The sequence below is a fragment of the Coloeus monedula genome, assembly GCF_965178545.1.
Source record: "Coloeus monedula genome assembly, chromosome: Z".
Taxonomy (NCBI): Eukaryota; Metazoa; Chordata; class Aves; order Passeriformes; family Corvidae; genus Coloeus; species Coloeus monedula.
Window position 1 is genome coordinate 6,192,368 of NC_138822.1, and position 24,988 is coordinate 6,217,355.

The 24,988-nt window shown below is 42.7% G+C and overlaps 1 protein-coding gene across 1 annotated transcript; it reads left to right on the top strand.

Annotated features, from left to right (window-relative positions):
- Positions 1-927: 927 nt before the first annotated feature.
- On the top strand, positions 928-22,294 carry LMNB1 (lamin B1). Its single transcript, XM_082301556.1, has 11 exons — positions 928-1,304; positions 9,976-10,132; positions 10,954-11,079; positions 12,077-12,247; positions 13,592-13,717; positions 16,208-16,428; positions 17,657-17,882; positions 19,781-19,885; positions 20,279-20,398; positions 21,116-21,229; positions 22,070-22,294. Exons 1-11 carry the CDS (start codon positions 955-957, stop codon positions 22,109-22,111), a joined length of 1,758 nt encoding a protein of 585 aa, XP_082157682.1. The 5' UTR covers positions 928-954; the 3' UTR covers positions 22,112-22,294.
- Positions 22,295-24,988: the final 2,694 nt, after the last annotated feature.

The window sequence follows — 24,988 nt, forward strand, 5'->3', positions numbered from 1 at the left end:
GCAGGAGCAGGGCAGTGACCGTCCCTGTGCTGGGCACAGCTGAGGCCACACCTCGTATGCTGTGCCCACTTCTGGACCCCTCACGACAAAAATTTGAGTGTGTTCAGAGAAGGCAACAGAGCTGGGGAAGGGTCTGGAGCCCCAGGAGAGGCTGAGGGAGCTGGGAAAGGGGCTCAGCCTGGAGCAGAGGAGGCTCAGGGGGGACCTTGTGGCTCTGCACAACTCCCTGACAGGAGGGGGCAGCTGGGGGGAAGTGTTGGGCTCTGCTCCCAGGGAACAGGGACAGGAGGAAATGGCCCCAAGCTGAGACGAGGGAGAGTTAGGTTGGACATCAGGAGGAATTTCTCCGTAGAAAGGGTGTCCAGGCACTAGAACGGGCTGTCCAGGGACGTGCTGGAGTTACCGTTCCAGGAGGTACCTAAGGAAAGCCTGAACACGGCGCTCTGAGCCACGGTCTTGTTGACAGGGTGGTGTCCGGTCACAGGTCGGGCTCGATCGCCCCAGCCCGATTTATTCCGTGATTCTGTAATTTACAGCCACACCGCCCAACGAGTGCGGGGAGGCCGTGCGGGGAGGCCGTGCGGGGAGGCCGTGCGGGGAGCCCGGGCGCGGCGGCGGGAGGGGAGCGGGGTCCGCTCCCTTTGTCCGGGGCCGTGGGCGGGAGCGAGGGGTGGGAATGAGGGGCGTGGGCGCGGCCCTGGGGGCGTGGCCTCCGTGGCGCGCCCGCCGGCCGTTGGCGGGTTTTGAATTTAGCCCGCGGCAGAAGGCTGCTCGCCATTGGCTGGCGCGCGGTCACGTGGGCGGGAGGGCCGCGAGCGCGGTCCGGCGGGGCGGGCGTGCGGCCATATTGGATCGGTGCGGAGCCGGCGGAGGAGGTGGCGGTCGGTCCGTCCGTCGGTCTGCCCGCACGTCCGTCGGTCCCCGCCCCGCCGGTGTCCTCCGCGCCCGTGCTCCATGGCCGAAACCACGCCGCGGACCCGCGGCCCAGCCGCCGCCGCCGCGATGCCGCAGAGCCCGACGCGCATCTCCCGCCTGCAGGAGAAGGAGGAGCTGCGGCAGCTGAACGACCGCCTGGCCGTGTACATCGACAAGGTGCGGAGCTTGGAGACGGAGAACAGCGCGCTGCAGCTGCAGGTGACCCAGCGGGAGGAGGTGCGGGGCCGCGAGGTCACCGGGCTCAAGGCGATCTACGAGGCGGAGCTGGCGGACGCGCGGCGGGCGCTGGACGACACGGCGCGGGAGCGCGCCAAGCTGCAGATCGAGCTGGGCAAGCTGCGCGCCGAGCACGAGCAGCTGCTGGGCAGGTGGGCAGCGGGGAAAGGGCCGGGAAGCACCCGTGAGGTGCGGGAACGGAGACGGGGATGCGGGCGGAGCGGTGGCGGGGACACCCGCGGTGCGAGCCCTGCGCTCCCGGCCGCCCGTCCCTTGCCCGCTCCGGCGGGGGCTGCGCGGCCGGGAGTGAATTAAGGAATGAATGAAGGAATGAATGAGGCACGGGCAGCGCTGCCGCCGCTCCGCCCCGGCGGGAAGCGCCGGCCCCGAGCGCCGCCCCTGCCGGCTGCGAGTGCCCCGGTCCCCGCAGCATCCGCGGGCGGTCCGGCGCTCGGGTGCCCGTCGGGATGGCTCCAACCGGTGCGGACAACAGAGGGAAGTTTTGATTAGATGGGTTAGATAGTAGGCAGAAAATCCTTGCTGTGCCGGTGGTGAGGCGCTGTAACAGGTTCTACAGGGAGGTTAGCTCTTAAAAGATGAGGTGAAGTGCTCTGATTGCCACCCGCAATAAGGGAGACCTTAGAGCACTTTCCTGTAACTAAACGAGGCTGGAAAGAGGCTTTTGACAAAGGCTTGGAGGGATAGGACGAGATGGTAATGGCTTTAAACTGAAAAAGGGCAGGTTTAGATGAGATACTGGGAAGAAATTCTTGGCTGTGAGGGTGGTGAGGCCCTGGCATAGGTTGCCCAGGGATGCTGTGGGTGCCCCATCCCTGGAAGTGTTCCAGGCCAGGTTTGATGGAGCTCTGAAGCTGCTCTAGTGAGTGGCACCCCTGCCCCTAGCTGGAGACTTGGGACTAGATGGGCTTTAGAGTCCATTCCAGTCCCCTAACATTCTGTGATTCCATGAATATTCACTGCTGCCTGTACAGACAGGGACTTTCCTTAAGGCTCGAGCTGCTTCGGAATGAGAAATGGAACTTTTCTGAAACACATTGACTTCTTAATGTGAAAATGCTCACTGGGTAATACGTGGGGCATACTTAAAACCAAAGAGAGCTGTAACTTCTGTGCACCTTCCAGGATGTTAAGGTAGAGTAGGCAGAATCTGTGTCCACACATCCTCCAGATTGACGGCTTTACGGCACAGTGCCAAGTTCCCCGCTCTTGCAGCGAACTGATTTTGTGACACTAGATTGTGCTTCTTACACATTCGACTTGATTAAATTGTTTGGTTCCTTGGTTGTGTTTACCTTCAATTTGATTTCTGTGACTTGCTGCAGTTCTAGGCGTTCGAGCTTTAGTCTTGGAATCACAAGGTGTGTCAATATTGGGGGGGGGAAGAAACCTGCAGAGTTCTTAATCTTCCTCTGGTACTGTGTAACCTGTTAGTTTTCTTTAACACACTCTCAGCCCTGCTATTTCATTATGAAAAAGATATTTCGTATGTAACCAGCATATTGATGTTTTCGTGCGTCTGCAGACAGCCCTGATATCTTTTGTCCTCTTTGTTATTTAAAAAATTAAAACCGTGAGCTTCTAACTAGGGAGTCTGGTTGTTCTGGAGGTTATCTCTTGGTGCCTTAGGGAGGTCTTAAAGTGGTCATTGACAGTGATAGGGAGAGCCAGGTGTAGCTGCAGACAGGCATCAACATTACTTGACTCCAAGGTCAAGCCAGGAATTTCCATCTCTTAGTGATTTTATTGAGGAAGACACACTCTTCTGTTGGCTTCTCACAAGACTGCATGTGGGGGATTGGGCTCTAAATGCAGTCTGTAGTGGATTCCCTTTTTGTGACTGGAACCAAGGCATTAATAATGTGGACATGGACATCTTCATATTCTGTCTTGCGTTTGCCTGTGATGGGATACTTGGCAAAAACCGGACGATTTGGTGGGGGCGGGGGATTAACTGCTCCTGCGCTGCAGTCACAACCTTTCTGGAGAGTGGTCTCACTGCCTGGTAGTCAGTCCATATCTCAAACTGGTCATTTTTGTACCCCAGAGAATACAGGTGATAGATCTGGACAAGAACTCCTGGACAGTGTAGTAAAACAATCACTTAATGCTGTTTGAAGCTCCTGTATTCCACTTGCTTGTGGCTCTTTGGTGTTGTTTGGTGGCAGACCTTACAATGGGCGAGCAGTTTCTTACTTGTCTTTGCGTGTTGGATATCTAAGCTTATCTGTAATTCTATTTGCAAAGTCTTAAAAAGGAGCAAAGGTTTCTTTCACTTGAACTGGAGCGTGCTCCCTCATGGCTTCTTAAAGCTGTTAAGTCACATTATAACCTGACAAAAATTGCTCTTAAAAACACTTTGCACAAGTGTGCATAGGAGTACTGTAAAGGTTTGCAAGGTAAGATGAGAATGTGTGCTCTCAACAGAATTTTCCTTGCCCTCTCTGAAAGCTGAACTGTAGTTTGATGTCTGTGCTGGCTTTAGTTTAAATGTGAGTATGTGGTAGTTTGGATCTAAGAGCACCACTTGGGGGGGAAAAAAAAAAAAAAAGACTTTCCTGGCATGTTTGGTTCATGTGGTTTAGGTATTCTGGTAGCCATGTCATAACACTCAAATTAGTGATGACTTTGGTTCCCTGGAGAGCCAGTGGAGATAAATGTGAGGAGAAATAGCTCTCAAGGTGTTCTGGGTCTGTGCGGGGAGCAAAGATGATTTGCCACTTAGTTACCTGAAGGCGAGCAATATTATTCATGGTCTAGCTGGCCTTCTTGTGCTGTTTGAATATTTTTGCAGGTGTTACTCTTGTGCAACTCTGATTTTTCTGTTTAGCATGGCTTCCTTCTTAATTGCTTGATCTATTTTATTCCAGTTGTCTTTCAGCCACTCTTCGAATTAGTGCATCAAACTCAAGCTTCTAGCTACTCCCAAAAGTGCTGGAGGGCTTCTCTTATTCTTTCTTTATAAAAATTAAATACCCAGTCACCTATTTGTTGGATTTGCTGACTTCAGTGCCATCTCTGTGGTGTGATGCACCCAAAGCTTGCTCTGTGCTTTAAATCCCTCAAGAAAAACTGCATTTGTTTCTATAGCTGACACTGCTATATATAGCAGACTTGTTGCATGCTCTTCTTCTAGAGTGCCTGCCATGCAGTGGGTTCTGCTGTAGCTAAATATGAAGGTTTTCTTTGATACTTCAAATCTTTAAAGAGCTGGAGGGCGGGGGGGGGGTGGGATTAAAAAAAACAGCCTCCCTATTTCTGTTCTTGGGGAGGGGATGGGAAAATGATACTCATAGTTGTGTAAGTAGGAAGCTTTTGATGGGCAGAATGGAGATAAGGGAAAATAAATCTCTGTATCTGAAGACTCAGGGGGGAAAAAAAACAGGTAATTTGATTTTAGGTGTGTAGAACTCTTGTATAGCTCTTGGGAGGTGGAGAAGAGGGAGCTCTCTCTTCCATAGTTTGAGAAAGAATTGAGAGACCGTACCGATTTCACACTATTTCCAGTTTATTTTCTCAGTGTTGATGAGGCAAGACTTCACTCTAAGCTTTGCCGTTGGTGATAGATGTTGTAGAGATATCCTTCTACTTCCTTCCTTTAAATAAATAGTGTAGTTAATTGTGACTGCTACAATTTTGCAATCAAGGGCTGTGGAAGACACCAGCACTAGCTCCACAGAAAAAAATGTCTGTGCATATGGATTTCCAGCTGCTGGACTTGCTCATGAACAGTGGAGGTGAAAGCAGGTAGTTGCCTGCAGATAGCTGTATCATAAAGTCTCAAAATGTGTGATGATACAATTAGCAACAAATTATTTTAGAGGAATAACTGCTGATATTTGTAGATGGAGTGCACTTCCTACAACAGAGCAGCCTTACCTTGGCTGAGAGTTCAGATTGCTGCAAATGTCACATTTCTTGAGAAAAGGGTTAAATATACAAGGCATACAAAGCAGTGAAAAATGTGATCCGTGGGCACATCATAATGTCATCATTTAAGCAGCAGGTCCCAATTGCTCCATCACATCCTACAGACCAGATAAAGCTTCTGCTTTTGAGGGGTAATGTGTCATAGGTTCATCATTTGCCACAGCGGCACACCAGGGACAACTGCAGAGCCAGGGTGGTGGAGGGAAAAAGTCTCCTGTGTCGCTTGAGCAATTAACTTAACAAGGATGCACATTGTGAAGTTTGGCACAGCTGTGTCACCAAGACGTGTTGAACAAGGGCTGTTCAGAAAGCCAGGCTGGCTGCTGTGTTATGTGGCTCTGCTGATGGGTCAGGTTTCAGCACAGTTTTCCATTGGTGGAGATGGTTTCCAAGATAAGAAAATTTATTTCAAAGAATTTTTGTGCTGGGGACTTAATTTAAGTGTATGGCAGGTCAAAAATCCCTGGCTGGACTTTTCCATGTTGTGACTGGTCATGTGAGGAAACTGTGTCCTTCAGGAAGCATAAGCTGGTGTTAACACTAGTTCATTTAGGAAACCCATTGTTTACATTTGTCTTTGGCAGGCTAGGTTTCACTGTGGCAGTTTTCCAGTGCTGAGGGACATCTGCTCTCCTGGAAGAGGAGACAATGTGATTAAAGTAACTTCGAAGGAAATTGTGTGTTTTATTGAAGATGTTGGCAAAGGATTTAATCTTCCTTTATTATCTTCAGGTGTTTTGTAGAGTGCAAGCATTAATAGCAGATGTAATTGTGGTGAGGCAGTAAACTTTGATTTTAAATATCAAAGAGATGATTTATCTGTCTGTCTTACCTTTTATCTCCAGTTGTCCTTCCTTCCCATCTACATTCTACATTTCTGCATTGAGATTAGGCAATAAAATAAATATCAAGAACAGCTTCCCATCAGCCTGTGGCTTGAATTACTGTGCAAGTGTGTGGCACTCTGCAGCTGATACCCTGAGCAACTACACAGAACCATGTGGTGTGTTGGTGCAGGCAAAGATATGACACCTGTTCCAGGGTTTTCCAGGGTGCATATGTGCTGTAAGGAGGAACTGTGGAAAGGAAGCTGACTTAAAAATTTTGAAGCTTATTTTTATTATTGTAGGTGATCTTGAAAAGTGAGGCAGAGATTGGAGTCTGGGGAGCTTCAGAGTTTTAATCTGAAATCTCTTGCTGTTTTGATGTGTACCATAGAGCACCCAGAGGGGGAAGGAGTGGGGTGGTTAACTTGTTGCAAAATAACTTAAGCCACTGAAATGTAAGAATTTATATTCTCAAGTAAGCCTGTCTTCTGTGCGGTGCAGGACATAAATATTTGGTCTCAAATACGTGGACAGGTAATGATGACAGGGTAGTGGGCAGTGGTTTGATAGGTGTTTTGTGTGTGTAGGTTCTGCTTAGAAATAGGGTTATAGCCATGGGATTCACATAGGTAACCATGAACTTCAGGTTGGGTTTGTGACTTCAAGAAAGGTCACAGCTGAGCAGTCAGAGATGGTGTGTTATTGTTGGTTTCAAGCACTACAATTAAATAAAATGAGTGACATGAGACAAGGTGAAACCACATTACAGATATTTATTTACAGGAAAGCCAAACTTGTCCAGTTACTCTTATTTTCACGTTGATCTCTGTACAAAAATTTGAGTGGTCTTAGACAAGCCCTTCTTACATTATTTTAAGTCACTTCCTTGCAAAACACAACCTTAGTGTTTTGTCTGTCATAGGGGAAAAATGTGGGAGACTGACTGGTAGCTAAATAAAATATAAATTATTAATGACTGTAGTTGGGGTGTTTTTTATTATTTTCATGTTTCTCTACAACTGTAGTGGAAGACCAGCCCAGTGTGCAGTAAATGTAATTTTCTATGGATCTAAATATAGGCTGCATTGTCAGGAATTAAAACACGTGTATATCTATGTCATGACTTGGCTGAAAGCCAATGCTTTTCGAGGAGGGTTTGATTAATGTTGGTAATGCTTAGCTTTGTGATCAGACTCTTAAACAGTGGCAGAAAAGAGTGGGTGGGGTGTGGGAGGTGAGAAGAATCTGCTGTAGGGTGACGGCATCCTGCGCTTGGTCAGGTTCAGAGGAGCTTTTGAGTTACACCTCCCCAGATCTGGCTGCTGACTGCTTGCCTTGCATTAGGTGTGTGTCTTGTCTGACTCCAGATGGTCAGTTCAACCTATTAAACTGCTAGAATTTTTTTTTTTTTCCCTGCATGGCTTTTCTATTAATTCAGCAAGAAGTTTAAGGAGATTATGGGAAGTTCTAGGTTGTTGTTAACAATTCCATGGATAAGAAGATCCACACACTTTGAAGCCAAAAGAGAAAAACCAAGCTGCTGCTTTAAAAAAGATGCAAGTCGGCAATTATTTCTTTGCTTTTATTTTCCTTTCGTGAGTCAAACTATTTGAAAAGGAGTACAGTTCTAGCTAATTTCTGAGCACTGTAACAGGAAGGTGTTTGAGGTTTTTTCATTTGCTATATTCAGATGTAGCTTTGGCTTTGCTGGGGAGGAAGAAGCCAGCTATTGTCAAGAGGCTGAAGCTCTTCCTGGTGAAAATTAGTGGGTGTAAGGGTGAAGTATGTGTTGTATACATTAGTGTTTGTTTTTATAAATCACAGAGGCTTTTCTGATCTTTCCCTCCTTTCCTGTATTCCCTTTAGGGCTGGGATGACACTGCTGAGTTGCTGAGATTTCATCTGGCTCTTAGCGTTTGAAGTGTTGAGCTCCAGTTTCTGTTTTCTCTCTTGAGAATGTGTTCAGATGAGCTGTCTCATAGTTAGACAACTCATGACGCTAAAAACTAATAGTGATTAATTTTAATTCTCCACCCACCCACCACCCCCCCTGCTGTGGCTTTTGTTGCATTAAATTATAGTGTGGCTTCCCAGACAGTCTTGTTGCAAACAATCCAGAAAGGGCTGATCTAACTGGTAATACTTACTTCTTGTGGTACAGGTGCTACATTGGGTTTTAATCGTGTTGTTGTTGCTAGTCCATTTTATATACCCTTTTTTCTCTGCTGGTGCATGGCAAGAATGCTCTTCTCAGCTGCCTTCCAGTCTGTAAATGCATTAAAAAGGTATTTGCGTTAAAAGAAATTAAAATCCGGAAAGTTTTAAGATATTCACGCACTTTGCATGGTGGTGTATTTTGGGGAGTCTCTCTGTTTCAGAGTCCAGGATAATTTGGGGCAGATGGGGGAGCAGCACACTGTCTATGGCTCTGCAGCTTTCTCATTTTCGGGTCTGACTTGGTAGGCTTGGTTTCAGCATGAGAGAAGCAGCTTCTTCATGTTTTGATTAAAGCTTTTTCCAGCAGTGATCAAACAACAGATGTCTGCTGTGGGCCCTCATACTTCCTGAGAGGGGATGGAGAGATTGGCTTTTTTATAGACGTACTAGAGCAAGACACCTTCCCTTCCTTCTTTTTCCTCTTCTGCTGCACACCTTCCTTGGATGCTGAAGTTTCTACAGGCCTGGGTGGGAGAAGGAAGGTCAGGACAGAATCTCCAGTGAATAAAGCAGAGAGTTGGAAGCAGGAGCCCATGTGTCCAAACCCTAAATGCTGTGCTTTTGTCTGAGCTGTGGATCCAGCTGTGGGTCTGAGGAGTCCCAGTGAAGGGACTGGGTAGTGTTGAGCAGCAGGAAGCATCTGAGTGCAGAAGAGTGTGTTTTTGTGTGTCTCAGGGGCTCCCAGCCTGCCCCTTGGGTGCCACGGGGGAGCAGGCGCTAATCCCACGGGATCAGGATTAGCCAGCGCTAAGTCTGTTGCATAAAGCCTGCCATGTGGTGTGGCTATGGTGCTGAAACCTCCAGACACAGATTCCATCCCTGCATCCCTCTGTGGGCACGCACCTCTCCTGAGCATGATGTTAAGTGCAGGTAATCTTAGGAAAAAAAGCATCTTTTAAACCTGAGGGTCTCTCCTTTTAAAATTGTGTTGGTTTTGTGTTAGGTCTCATTTTGTCGAGAAGTGTTGCTGTTGTGTCTTACCACCTGGGCAGTGGTTAAAAAGAGCAGTAGATGTATTCTGAATCAATCTTTATCCAGTTTTAAGTCTTCTCAGCATTTTGTTGTTAATTCTCCTTTTTTTTTTAAATTTTACATCTGGAAAGAAAAGTGTGAGAACTGAAGAAGGATGTGCCAGCTGTGGTATTATTGAGCCTAAATCAGTCTATTCCTTTAAAAAGTTCATAGTTCAGTTAAAACCATCTAGAACTTCTGCATGCTACTGCCCTTGATAGACAAATGTGGATATCCCAGGGAGAAAAAGAATTAACTCCAAGGGGGACGAAATTGTTACACACTTAATGGTTGTTTGTGCCATCTAAGGACAAGAAACATTTTGATTCACGAGTATGGGTTTCCTTTCTCCTATTTTTGGTAGTAGCCTGTGATAGCATTATTTGTGGATAACAAACTTGTGTTTATGTGACATTACTTTAGTTTTTTCCTGTTGGATTTCCCTGTTTGAATGTGCTGGTTTAGGAAATAAACACCTAGAAACTGCCTGACTGCTTGTGTAGACACAAAAACTAAATTTGAAGGTATTTGAAAAACTTGTGTGCTTGTCTTCATAAAGAAATCAAATTGCCTCTGCACCAGTGCAATTTCTATCATAGCAGGTATTGTATAGACAGGATTTGGGTCTGTTTTCTCAGGTCTGTGGAACTTTGCCATTCCATATGATCAGAAGGGTGCTGCAAAGCACAATAAATTTAGCTAAGACAAAATGTTTTTCCAGGTGTTTCTCAAGTTTGAGATTCAGATTGCTTTATTAGTCAACAGTCAACTTTGGGGGTATTTCTAGATTTTCTTGACCACTTTCTCTGGTTTGTTCCAGCTATGCAAAAAAGGAATCTGACCTCAATGGAGCCCAAGTCAAACTTCGTGAGTTTGAAGCAGCCCTAAATTCTAAAGAAGCTGCACTGGCCACAGCCCTTGGTGATAAGAAAAGTCTGGAAGGAGAAATTGAAGATTTGAAAGATCAAATTAGAGAGGTGAGAAGAAGAAACCTTTAACCATCAGGTTCTGTTAGCAAGTGAGGTGGTTCTCTATACTATGAGCGGCCGTTGTGATAAAATACAACGTTGTAACCAAAAAGAAGGATGAAAACTTGTCATCTAGTCACAGCTAGAACAAATTGTGGTTCACTTTCAACACTAGCAGCACTGTTTTGAGTAGGTTTCCTGAGTCCAGCACTGATGAGTTTTATTAATAACATGAGTGGTCGAAGCGAGAGCTCTTAAAATTGCAGGTGCTGAAATTGCAAGGGATGTTACTTATGGGGAAGAAAGCAGGTCAGGACTCAAAGTACACTTGACAAGTTTCAGAAGTGTTTTGGGGGGCAGATTGACTTCACAAGAACAGATAATAACTGACAAGTAACAGTTTGTGATTCTCTCTGCCCTCCTTTTGGTTCTGCCTGTGGTTCTCCATGTTCTGATGGAACAACAAGGAAAGAAACCTCTTGTCCTAGTTTTGTTAGCCTTTTGATCTGTAATCTTGAGCAACGCCACCCCAAGAGGACGAGTTGTGGAGACCAGGAAATTGGTATTTGCCATGTATTAAAAATTGATTTGCAAGGAAAATCAGTAAGTAGCAATTTTAATGCCAGTTACCAGTGTGAAATATGTAGAACTCACTTGCATAAGCAACTGCAAAAGTGTGTGTGTGTGATATGTAGTATCACTGGGGTAAATATTGGGATTTGGTTGTGAAGTTCAACCTTAATATGTAGTTAGCTGTAGTTCTGTGAGACTGTGGTCATTTTGTGCGTTCTGCTGTATAACTGTAGTGTTGATTCTTTTATTCCTTAAAGCTTGAAGCTTCTTTAGCTGCTGCCAAGGACCAGCTTATAAATGAAACCTTGCAGAAGGTGGACCTCGAAAACCGTTGTCAGAGCCTCATTGAGGACCTGGAATTCCGTAAAAATATGTATGAGGAGGTAAATGCTTTTGTCTCAAGAATCAACACTATTAAATGGAAGAAGACAACTGGGAGGTCATTCTAGAACAGGAAAGTAATTTAGGTTGGGAGGTACCTCTGCAAGTTGTCTGAACTGCTCGGAGTAGTAGGGTTTACCTCTGTTCTAGCATGAAGATTTCTTACTTACTTTTTCTAGGAAAAATGATTTTAACTCTGAATTCTTGTGGGAAAATAACTTTGTGTATCGTGTTGTTTCATCTTAAATTCTGATCATGGTATGTGGTGCACATGTCTTTTCCTAGTAATGAGAAAGTAGGTTAGTAATTTCCCACATAATCCCATTATGAGAAATAAAGTGGAGAGGGACACTCAAACAGGTGCTGTGGACCCACAGTGTTTTTGATTTCAAGCCTTTATAATAGTATGGTTTTGAATAAAGGAAAGAAAAGTGGATGAATAGTTGTCTTTTAGAACTTTTTCTTGACATTCTCCCTTTCACCTGGAGGCTTTCCAGGAGGAACTTTAGGGCAGTAACAAATGTACTTGACTGTACTGTCTTTGTTCCATGTGTACTTTTTTTTACTGGTAGTATTTTCAGCTTTGTTTCATGTTGTTGGAATCTCTTTCTTTCCAGGGAAAGCACAGGCAAGCACACGAGCAAATTGGGAAAGTGCTGATTAGTGGAAGTGATTCTTCCATTTCCCAGTAGTTTGATTTTGTGCAAGCAGAGAAGGTGCCTCAAGAAAGGGGGGATATATTTCTAAAGTCTAGTGATGCTGAGTTGTATTTGTTGGAAGTTTAGACAACTCTCAGAAAAAAATGCTGGTGGTATCCTAGCTCTTATTTTACTGACAGGCTCTTGCAAAATAACACTGGGGAGACTGTTTCTACTAAAAGTTCCATGTCAAAATAATCTAATGCTACTACCTGTATTACTCTCCACTCAGCAGGGTAGTCTTCTAAACATTTTTGTCCTGCATTTACTGAATGTTACCACGTTTTTCTGGTTTTCATAGGAGATCAATGAGACAAGAAGGAAGCATGAAACTCGCCTAGTTGAGGTTGATTCTGGGCGTCAGATTGAGTATGAGCACAAACTGGCCCAAGCCCTCCATGAGATCAGAGAGCAGCACGATGCACAAGTGAAGCTGTACAAAGAAGAGCTTGAGGAGACTTACCATTCCAAAGTGAGGACATGTTTTCACACAGCTGTTTGATGTGCTTTGGTTTTGTTTTGCTTAATACCATAATTACTGGCAGCTCAGAGGAGTTTATTAGGGAGCTCGGTTTGAAATTAGCATGCGTTTGAGTGTGAATTTGCATTTTCACAACTCACTTTGGGAGCAGGTTTAATCCTCATCAAGTACAAAAACAGAAAGGAAGGAAGTACTGTGTGAAGGTGATCTGGGGGGAAAAGTGATTAGTGCTGGGATTACTGTGAGTTTGAGGAAAGTTCGTGTGTTGTTAAGTATGATACTGAACAATGATCAACAAAACATCCCATATTTTGTGTAAAAATTCATAATGGGGCTTGCTGAGAAGACAGCAGATAGAGTCCTCTGACCCTGTACAAAACATGGGGAAGTTTTACAGTGCCCAGTAAACTTCTGTTTTTCACTCATCTAGACGGAAAGCTGAAATCAGTTATGCTTCATCATTTCCTTCCTCTGCTGTTATTCAGCATTTATGTCAGGAGACACCGGGATGTCTCAACTGAACCTTGTTTCTGTGGCTGTACTTGTTGCAGTTAGTATTTTTTAAAAGCAAGGTGGGATGTTAGAGCAGAAAAGTACATACAGACTGAATTTATTTGCATCGGTTTTGGTCTTTTCAGCCTGCTTATCTCCAGGCCTTCAGTCTGGCTTGGAAAAGATTATTTAAAGTAAGATCTAACCAAAAAGGCGACCTCTCATTGCTTTCTTGATCTCTCACCAGGTATACTGTTTCTGTATTTTTTGAATCTTATTTTTTAAAAAAATTAGACTCCTTGGCATTATAATCAACAAGAAGTTCCGTTAAGTCTGCGGCACAGACCAAGTGTGTGTGGTGGTGTTCAGCCGGAAGGATTTAGTTACTTTGTAAAAGTAAAACTATTCAAGATTGAAGTGATAGAATGAAGCAGTAGTGACTTAGGGTGCTGATACTAAGTTGCTTATATTGCCTGAAGGTAAACAAGTTTGCTTCTTTTTAGGGAATTGGTAATTTCAGTTTAGCTTCTTCAATTTCAGCATATTACATAAATTCGGTTGAGCATGAAAACTGAACTCTCTAGTTCAAGTTCAGTAATGTCTACACGGGAAAGTTTTAATCCTAGAGTAAGTATCCAGAGAACTGGAATTCCGGGCAGGGCAATCCAACGTGGTAACCGAGGCACCACATTTTGGCCTTAAAGAAAGAAAAGTTTCACTGCTTTGGAGCTGCAGAGAGGAACTAGGTGGCTTAGCGTTGGGTGTGGGTTTTTAGTGATTCATTTTTTTTCCTTCTAGTGAAAGTTACTTTGAAACTGATGTCTTAACTTTGGTGTCCTGCAGCTGGAGAGTGCCAGGCTGTCTGTGGAGATGAGCAGCTCTGCAGCCAACACCATCAGGGAGCAGCTGAACGAGAGCCGCATCCGCATCGACAGCCTGTCCTCCCACATCACCAGCCTCCAGAAAGAGGTAACCAGCTGTGCCTCCTCAGCCCTGCTAATTACAGCTGTTGGTTTTTGTATTGAAGGACTTTTCTTTACATTGCAGTTGTTGTTTTTTCTATTAAAGGGCATGTTTAAAGGCAATGTTAAATCCCTTAACTTGTAAGTATGTTCAGCGTCATGACTTGAGTTTGTCTTCTCTCCTACCTGTTCTATACTTTTTCAAATTCTTTCATGTCTCCTTTTGAGAAACTTCAATTTTTTTTGTTCTGTGCAGTATTCTGCTACAGAGATAGTGTTTGAAACGAGGTATCGTTAACCAGCTTTTGTGAAAATTTTTGTGGATAGATGAGGCGACTTTAGACAAACCTGTATTAAAAGTTCTTGACACTGAGCAGTTTAGTAGTGACTAGACAGCCTAGTGTAGGATTTCACAAAGCAACATTCAAAGCCAGAACTGGAATTTGCAGTCTCTGTTCAGTGTCTCTTTTCATCCCAGATCCAATTTGCATCTAGACATCTGAAAAAAAAAAACCTAATGGCATGATCTTGCCCAGATTAGGACTATGAGACTGAGTAAAAACGTCAAATAACTGTACTTGAGCATCTGTAGGGCAGGATCTCGAGCAGAAATTGGTTATTCCTAGATCCCAGAGAGCATAAATCACACCCAGAGAAGTATGACATAACAAATGACAAGTGATGTGTTCAGTACTGGCCTATTTGTAATGTTGTGTGCACTGCAGTGGGAAATCCAGAGTGAAAATCAGAAGTGTTAGGAGTTCGTTCTGCAGTAAGCTTTTGTAACTCACTTGAAAATGCAGCAAAGCTTTTAAATTTTTTTAGGAATATAAAATACTAGTGCTGTTTCATCCTTTCTGTGGTACATTTTGATTGTATTCCTCCAGTGCAGTAGGACATGAAAGTACTGTATATTTCAAGTGAAAAATATTAATGCAGGGGTTGTTATTTCCTAATTTTCCAAATAAATTGGCAGATACTAGTAAGAGTCTTTTACTAGTTTTCCTTTTATATAGTCAAGTTAGTCTCTGGAAAATATCAGGTGATGTAATGAATGTGCATGAGGTTACACAGGAATTGGATGGAAAGTTTTGGCCACTTAGATCTTATTTCTGCCTTTAGATTTACATCATCTTTTGGGGGTTCGGTCAACAGATTTTTTAAGTTAATTGCCTCTGTTTTGTTACATCAGGAGTGACAGCTTGGTTCAGAGAACTTACTTCTGAAGTGGCAGAAGTGCTTGTTGCTAACTTCAGGGCTATGAAAATCAGCTTCTGTCATTTTGACTGATTTTCCACCAAAGGATCCATTTTGCTGTGTTTTTGGGGGTTTTTTTTGGTAGCGTTAGTGAAGTCAGGCAGCACACTTGTTTTCCATTTTACTAGCACTAAGTTAAGCTTTATTTTCTTGGAAGAGCACTCTTATCCCTGGTGCTGGTCTGGTTTGAGTTGCCAGCACTGAGCTCTGTAGTAGACTCCACTGTGATCTTCCATGTGACACAAAACTCCATTTATTAAATTCCTTCTCTGACTCTCTTAACACTGACAACCAGTTACACTGGTCCCCTGTGTCAGACATGTAGACTCTCTTCTCTCTGTCTCTGGACTGGGATGATTTCCTAAATTGGGTGCATGCATAGCAAACTTTGTGGTTGTGGGCCATTGGTGCCTGTGTCTGTTCTTAAAAAATTAAATCTTAAGGGGCAAACAGAAGAAGTCATACTTATGGAAAGCAAAGCCTTACAGCTGCCATCATTTGGCCTTTCTTTGATAAGCAGTCCATTCTGGGTGTGCAGTTTTAAGATCTGCTGGCTTGATGGAAGTTCTGAATCAGGAGACAAATTAGGTTTCTTCAAGGAGTGCTTACCACCACACTGAGAAAGCCTTGGAGGCTTTGATGATAGGCAGGCAGGTTTTCACTGACAACAACCCTTATTCCTTTAGAGGAACTGCCTCCCAGAATTCAGGATTAGCAGCAGCAAGCTGAAGCACAAAGCAGACATTTGGAAACCACAGAGCACTTGAACACCTCCAGGGGTGGTGACTACACCACCTGCCTCCCTGGGCAGCCCATTCTGATGTCTAACCACCCTTTCTGTGAAGAAATTCAGCTTTACATCCAGCCTGAACCTCCCCTGGTGCAGGTTAAGACTATGTCGTGTCTGGCACTTCTTAAACAGTTAAACTCTTAAGCTCAATTTTTCTTTCCTGAGTGAATTCAAGTACAGTAGAATATTTTCAGACCTCTGAAAAATGGAGCAAGTAGTTGTTTTCCCAAGGATGTTTCGAGTTTCACTGGAATTTGAGGTGTTTATTTTTGTAGTAGGTGAAGTGGAGAGCAGGAAGTTGAATACGGGTGAGTGTGAACTCAGAAGCAGAGGAGGACGTGCAGCTCCTGTGTTTTGAATTCCATGTTGCCTGAACAGCAGAGCACATGGAGGCTTGGGTGGGCTTTCCTTTGCACCGTCATTGATGTTTTCAATGCTTTTTTTCCCCAGTCTAGAGCATGGCAGGACAGAGCACAGGAGCTGGAGAGCAGCCTGGCCCAGGAACAGGAAAACTGCCGCAAAACGCTGGCAGAGAAAGAGAAGGAAATTGCGGAGATAAGAAATCAAATGCAGGAGCAGCTGACTGACTACGAGCAGCTCCTGGATGTTAAACTGGCACTTGACATGGAGATCAATGCATACCGGAAATTGCTGGAGGGTGAAGAGGAAAGGTAGGAAAGGACACAGCAACAAGTGGTGGTGTCTCTGTTATCTCTGTGCTTCCTTCACTGGCCTCTTTCTCTGGTAAAAAGCAGTTTTTAATGCTGCTAGACTGCTTTGCAAGGCACTGGTTTTGCCCCCTCCTGTCTGAGACAGTTCTATGTCACCATGAGACCAAGCACACTTGAGTATCAGACCAGCTCTCAAGGCAGCAAACACCTTTTTTTTTTTTTTTGTTAAAATCCAGCACAGAAGAGGTAATGAATTGTCATTTGTATGCCTGTTTGATGCCATAGTTAATATTCCTTTTCGAAATGAATTGCAGGGTTAGTTAATTGTTAGCCAAATTTCTCTAAGTATAGACTAATTTTAATAAAGTCATAACCATTTTGATTGCCCAGCTCATCAGCCAGCTGCATTTTTTTCCACATCTGGAAATGAATCAGAGTTTTTCCAAGACTGAGAATTTTCACCTCTGTCACGGCTGTCATTTAAAGTAGTTTGATTCTTCACTGTGTTCTGAGCTGCTCAAAGCTGGTTCCTCTCAACTGCGGGGATGAAACAGCCAAAGCTTTTATGCCACTGGGTTTTTGCATAAATTTCCCACAGTGGCTTAAGTCTCCCTAGGGTTTCTGTTTCTTTGCAGTCTTTAACAAATGCACAGAAATGCCTTTATGCTCTTAATGTAGTAGTCCATCAGTATTCTGTGCTCCAGGAACATTAATCAGCTGTTTGACACGTTTTATTCACCTCTTAAGTACATAAGGCTTCACTTCTTCATGTAACATGCTTTGTTTACTATATTGGTGTATTAGTCTATGGGAAGAAGAGGAGATGGAAGAAAGTTTATTTAAAAAAAGGTGGAAAAACTAAAGCCAAATCATAGAATCATTAAGGTTGGAAAAGATTTGAGTCCAGCTGTTGACCCAGCACTGCCATGTTCAGCACAAAACTGTTTCCCCAAGTGCCACATCCACATATGTTTCCAACACTTCCCTGGGCAAAGCCTGACTGCCTTTTCAGTCCTGAAATTCCTCCTGATATCCAGTGTAAACCATCCCTGGCACAGCTCAAGCCATTTCCTTCCACCCTGTCCTGCATTCCCTGCGAGCAGAGCCCGACCCCCACCTTGCTTCACCCTCCTGCCAGGGAGCTGTGGAGAGAAAGAAGGTGCCTCCTTGAGCCTCCTTTCCTCTGATGTGACGTGTGTGTGTGTTTTCCTTCCCTTCCCCACCCCAGGCTGAAGCTCTCCCCCAGCCCCTCCTCCCGGGTGACCGTCTCACGGGCATCGTCCAGCCGCAGCGTCCGCACGGCCGGCGGCAAGAGGAAGAGGATCGATGTGGAGGAGTCCGAAGCCAGCAGCAGTGTGACCATTTCTCACTCAGCCTCTGCCACGGGGAATGTGTCTATCGAGGAGATAGATGTGGATGGGAAGTTCATCCGCTTGAAGAACACCTCTGAACAGGTTTGAAAGTGCCATGTGTGTCACGAGCTGAGGCACAAAGGGAGTCCTCAGCGCCCTCTCAGCTCCTGGGCTTCGTGTTGACCCCGGAGCTTATGGCGTTATGGAGCTGGTGTGTCTCAAAGACAGCTTTCACACACTGTTCTGGATTGATGGTGACTTTCTCCCAACCATTCTCAGTGCTGCTGTTTTTCTGCAAGGTATCCCACCCACCAAATTGTTACCTTGCACTTCAGAGTTCTGCCTTGCAGAGCAGAGTTCTAAAACTTTGCAGATAGATAACCAGGCTGCTTTAGAAGCCTTTTTAGCACTTTCTCTGCCTTAAAAAGCCCTAAGAGAAATACATACAGATGCAGAATAAATGTCTGAATGAAATTAGTTGCCAGTGTCCCTTGTATCTGCATAGAGCTCTTCTAAATCATAGTTTTACTCCCTTGGCTGCACGCGCAATTTTATGAGCCCTCAGTTCCCATGCCAAAGTCACTGTTACAGTGACTACTGAGGTTATTTGATTCTGTGGATAGGTAGGAGTTTATATTGGAGTTTACACATTATTTACCCAAATGAAGAACCCTTTGATAAATAATAATCACAACTTTTCCCTATGTTGCCCTCAAAATGATGCTGTTACATACAGTACATTTCCCTCCTTTATCTTCACTAAAAGGCAGCTCATCGTGATGATTTAGATGACAAAGATGGTTCCAAGTGTCCCAGTCTCCTCTAATCAGTGAGGACATGGACAGGCTCCTCCAGACTGTGATAATGTGGATTGTAATTACTGTAATTACCACACCTGGGGAGTGATGGCTTTGTTTAGTGAATTCAAGAAGCCTTGACATTTCTTTTGGTCTAGACACTTTAGTGTGTAGATGGCTCAATTCAGCCAAGTCAAAAACTATTTCTAGTGAGTCAGAACCTGCTCTTTTTTTTGCCTTTTTGGTTTTTTTTTTTAGCTTCCCCCCTGCCACACACATACTTGTTTACCACATAGATTTTCCCCCCAACTTTTATTTAATTTGCCTACACATTCATTGTTTCATAAGGAAGGAGAAGCATCAGTTTTGTTCCCAGTAACCATGGGTGGTTCATGTTTTTAGCACTTTTCTAGGGAGTCTAGATTTGAGCAACTCCCTGCTGTGCAGTGTAATAAACTGTACTTGGGGAACCTTCGCAAGTGTCTGACAGTTTGTATAAATAAATAGGTTAAAAGATAGTAAATCCTCTTTAAATATATGTTTTTGTCAATGACAAAATAAATGTCAGCATCCATTAAGATACCTAAGATTTTTTTATTTTAGATAATTTTAGCTGTCTGGAGTCCAGTGGCAGCTGTTGAATGATCAGAAACTGTTGGTGGGGGAATATAAAAAACACCTACTCTTGTTTTGAAGCAGTCATTCTGTAAGGATGACTTGTATATGATTTGTTAATGCTTTTCAAGTAGTTGATAGTCATACAAGGGGGTATGTGGTGGCAGGTGGTGCATATGTAAAATTATTTCGAGAATACTAACCAGCAATATTTTGTTTTCTAGGAAGCCTGCTTGCCATTCTGTGCTTCAAAAAACATATTAAATATTTGTAAGGGGATTTTAATATTTAATACATATTTCTAATGTGTATTTTTTTGGACCAAGTGATAACAAAACTGATGCAAATCATAAACATTAGTTAACATCAAAACTCAAAAGCAGGATGTATTAAGTTTTAACTTCAAATAAGAGGTAAGATAAATTTACCTAAAATTATTCTAATTCCATGCTGAAGATTAAGTGATAATGAACCCTTTTTACTGAAAGTTTTATGTGTCTCACAACCTTAAGGATAAAAAACTCACTGCAAGCATAACAGAAAATGAACGCTGGTGGGAATAATTTTTTTTCCTCTCCCTTTTCTTAGGATCAACCTATGGGAGGTTGGGAGATGATCCGAAAAATAGGAGATACTTCTGCAAGTTACAGATATACCTCAAGATATGTACTAAAGGCAGGCCAAACTGTTACAGTAAGTTGTCAAGTTTCAGCTGCTCAGTTGAAATGGACTCCAGGCCAACTTGTGTGGGTCAAAAAGACATCAGGTTTTTAGTTTTGCCCTTCCTATGTACACGTTCAGAAAATAATCACCTGTGTTTGTGTTGGACATTAGTTGTGTCAGTTGCTGGGGCAATTAACACAGAAAGGTGTTTATCAGAACTTTATTTTCTGTATGACGCAGTAATTTTCACCAAGTACAGGTGTGCTTACATACTCTAAAGTCTGTGTTTTATTGCCCAAAACGTTTTTGCAGATACTTGTGTTTTCTTAACTGGAAGAGATTCAGAAATACATGAAATGAGTCAGTAATTCAGAAATGTGTAAGAACTGGCAAACAATGTTCCTGTGTGACTTCTGTTGACAGATCTGGGCTGCAAATGCTGGAGTTACTGCAAGCCCTCCCTCTGACCTCATCTGGAAGAACCAGAATTCCTGGGGCACCGGTGAAGATGTGAAAGTTGTACTGAAAAATTCTCAGGGAGAGGTAAAGCACCTCAGATCTGTGTGAGCTTTTTCTGTGGTGTTACCACTTACAAAGATGCAGGTTAGGGCTTCACACAGGAGTGCACTGCAGTGTTTGGTAAAGTTCTCTTCTTTTGGAAAATTAGCTGCAGTTCAGAAATGCCTCTACTTGAAACCTGTCAGTTTTTTTCCCTGTATCAAGTCTAAATAGTAAAAAAATGACTTGTTCAGACACCTCCCTCATGCCAGGAGCTGGGCAGTGCCTTAGAACAAGCTTTGAAAAGAAAGTTTTGTTAAACTCTTCAGTGATTTGTCTTCTGAAGTAGTTTTCCTTACGCCTGTGTGCTTGTGAGGAGGGGGGGAATGTTACAGTGAAATTCACGTGAAGCAGCGAGGGGTTAATTCAGGTGTAAGGTGTGATTTAAAACTTGGGGTGGGACAGCTACTGTGACATGCTGCAATTTAAAGAAAATGTTTAAATATGTATGAAAAAAGCAGATTTTGGAAGAAACTGATGAGTGTTTTGTTAGAAAGACACCTTTTAATCATTAAGAGATTTAAAACTAAGCTGTTTATGCTCAGCAATCCGTGAAAAGTATACAAACAAAATGAGTACAAGTAGTTTTCCCAGCAGCTGGAGCTTTCATTTCTCAAAGTCTTAAGCAGGTGAGCAACAGGAGATTGGTTTGTGTTTTTTGGGGTTTTTTTGAAGAGTTCAGGTCTTAAAAATGTCTTGCAGGAGGTTGCTCAGAGAAGCACTGTGTTCAAAACAACAGCACGTAAAGGGGAAGATGAGGAAGTTGAGGAAGAGGCAGCTGAAGCTCTGGATGAGGAAGACCTTTACCGTCAGCAGGTATTTTCTTTTAGGGTTAGCAAGGTTGTTTACGTTGCAAAAAAGGAGATAGAAGTCATGAAATCTTAAAAAAAACCAAACCCCAAAACATAAAAAATACCAAGTGTGGATGTTCTTTAATTTTTTTCTTTTTTTAATCAGTAATTAGTGAAAGCATGGAGCTGTCTTTCTGAAACCAGGGTAAAAATACTGTCTAATATATCCCCTTGGAGAGAAGTACACTTTTTTCAAAGTTTAAAGATCTGGGGATTTTTTTTTTTTCCCTTAAACTCCGTTCCTAGTAAGATTCCCCCCCATGCCAGTTGTTTATAGTAAAGTTTGGCTTAAGTAGGTGAGTTTACTGAAAGTTTTGAGAATTCAAATCTCTCTATTATATCTCTGGTACAGAAAATTTTGTTAGTGACTTCTGTTTACATATTTTTCCTGATAGAGAAAATTTGAGATTTGAAAATTCTTTGAGAGAAAATGTTCCTTGCATGTTGAAAAAATGAAATTCTGAAGACAAACAAAAAAAGGACTGTGTTAGAAATCAGAGATGTTAGATTTCTTAAATAAAACTTCTCAAGGTGATTGTATATGCTCCCTGATTCAAATATGGCAGTTATTTGTGTTTTTTCTGGTACTTGTCCTCCTTTACCCCTCATAGGAAAGGATATGTAACATTCTTTCAATTCCAGGGTATAACAGGTTGTACAGCTTTGCTGACTCTTGTTTATACCATGCCATGCTAATAATTTAATATATTAAAAATGCACAGTAGGTTCTTTTGAGTAGGAAAATATTTTGCTGCTGGATTTTTTGGTTTGTTTTGTTTTAAATGATTCTCTCTTTTCTCAACAGGCAGAGCAAAGGGCGTCTAACAGAGGCTGTGTGGTCATGTGAAATTGCAGACACTCCAGGTTCCTCCAGCTGTGGTAATCCCTGCCTGCAGAACAGAGCCTTCTGAGAAGCACAACATTATTTTCCTGTCTGTGAATTTTTGAAGCTGCGAGTCTGATGGCCTTAAATTTCCTTTGCCACTGAAAAAAAGGAAAGTTTGTGACAAGTATCTCGACTTCCTCGCAGGACGTGAGCTGGTGGCTCCCCTCAAGGAGCTGTTTGAGATTTGATGTTCCTGTCTCTCTCAGATTTGTACGCCAGTCTCTTTTCATTGAAACCTTGCTGGAGTAGGAATATTCCAGTGTGTTTTGGGGATCGATTTTTTTTAGATTATACCACTCTAGACTAGTTGCTACGACCTCTTTGTATTTTAGGTGCTGTTGGGGATTGGTTTAGAGTTCTTACTCTGGAAGAGGATTCATGTTACACCTTGTAGTCGTGTTGTTAAGATAGTGTTACCAGCTTAAATTTTCTTATGTGGTTTTTCTTAACAAATTAGGAGGCTGTTTTAATATGAATTGCCTTATTTGTTTACAATTTTTAGTAACAAAACAAAGTCTCTAGAGGTCTAGTCTACATTTGTATGGGAAACAGTTGTAATTTTGCCAATGTTGAAAGTTTTTCTGTCCTTTTCACATTATTCTGATGTCTGAAAAACATTTTAATAAAGTATCTCTCTGCTGCAGAGTAAAGTTTTTGGAATTTGTTTCGTCCTTGAACTGAGCTGAAAGTTGAATGAGCATTGAATCCTTGAAATTGATGGCCTTTGAAGCTGAAGAAACATCTGTGTAAATGGAACAGTGGCATTTGAAATGCAAAGATTTCTTCTATAAAATGAGTAATATTACTTCATATTTGGAAAATTAATTCTTCAGAGCTTTATTCTCACTCTGTTGCGTTTGTGCTCTTCTTTGCTCATGGGTCTGCTCTTACTGGCTTTTACCACATCTTGGAAGTACCAGGCTGAGCAGTTGAAGCAAGCATGATAACATAAAGAGAAATTTAGAAATACTGTAAAATAGTTACCTTTGACATAGCCTGAATGTATTTTTAAATTCATGGCCAAAATTTTGGAAGTTGATTGGAGTTTTCTTTTAGAAAAAGTTGAGTGCACTTCTTATTTTTTCATGGCAAAATTAAGACTTTTTAACATGTCTTTCATCTTGAATAAGCTCTTTTCTGGTCACCAGCATGGTGGCATTTCAACATGTGCCAGCAGGAGGTAGAAAAGGGTGGGGGTTGATGCACAGTTTTAGGTCATGGTAGGAACCTTCCTGCATTATCAAATTCTTGGTTACACCCTTTGTAGAGCCTCCTCTTCAATGACAATGGGAGAAATACAGATTTTACAATAATTTTGGCGGGGTTTTTTTGGCTGTGACAAGAATTCCTATAAATTAGCAGAAGGATTGTTGTGAAACACAACTGTGAAACATCCTGCCACAAGGTGGAGGTCTTGTTTTGCTTGTCTTTTTTTTAATACTTGTACAGCAACAAACCAACGCTTCCTGCAGTGCCCTGCAAGTTCCATAACTTGAATATCATTGGTAGTGGCATAAGATACAAACTGAATAATCCTGCAGGTGAAAACTCTTTAGCAATTTATTGCTTGTAGCTGGATGAACACACTTTACCAGGAATGTTTCTGCTCAAACACACTCATTCCTGTGCAAAATGGGTAAGGAATTTAGGAAACAAGTGGTTTGAGCTGTGCAGCAAACCTGGGAACTGCATTCTTTGTTCATTATAAAAACCCCAGAGTAATCAAAATTGGTGCAGATTAGTTCATGGTGGTGTTGACAGAAGTTTCATGCTGAAAGTTGGGTTTTGCTTTGGATTTCCTTGTCCCTGATTCACATACCTACATCACATTTGCCCAAGCAGATAGCAAAATATGGACAGAGAAACTAACATGTAAATTCTGTTCAACAGATGCTAATTATTCATTTTCTATAAATTATGCTGTTTCAAACACTGGTCTTAATTTTTTCCATGGAAGTCTGTCTTACCAGTGTGTCATTTTGACACTAATTTGAGGGTTTCTGGGTTGAAAATGATGGTTTTTATCTGTGAAACAGTGCCTTTTATATTCATACTGCACTGTAAGCAGTACCTGTATTTCTAGGTAAAAAAACGCCGCTGCTTTTACAGAAATGGCCATGTGATAACTATGAAGGATTTTTCTCCAGGCAAAGACATCAAGTAGTTGATGGAGAATAAAAGCTCTTGCAGCCCCTGTTCCAAAGAGGACAGCTGGTAATAATTGGTGATTTTTAGAAAGGGAATAGAGGCTGTGTGTGATGGATGTGAATTCTTACTTAACCTTTCCTGGTATGTGATGGCTAACATCAAGGAAATGCTGGGTCACTTAATTATTTATAATATTCAACTAGCTCCATCACAGGATTATGGCAGAAGTTAGCTATTTTATCTCAGGTTTTGCTTGGTGTGCATTTATTGCTCAGAGTCTTTTGCTGATCTCCTGGTTTCTTTTTAGTGGGTTTGCATAAATACAGGACTTCTGTGTGATAAAAACACAGTGTGATTAACCCTGAAGAAGTTACATTTGGGGCAATCGATAAAGGAGGGCACATTTCAGCTTAAACTGATTGAGTGATAGAATTTTCCTACCTTTAACTCTTGGATGTGAGTTTTCATAGCTATTCTGCACTTTCAGAACAAAAAAATATTATTATTGGCAAGCAAGTCTTACTTCGTGCATAATAATAGAAGCCATGGCATGAAGCTGTGATGTTGGTTTCCCCTGCTACTGCAGCATCTTGTTTTTGAGGGTGGTGTGTTTTGTTGTTGCTTCTGAGGGTATGTTGTACATGGAATATCAACATTTATTCTCTCTTGAGACATTTTATTGGGAAAGCA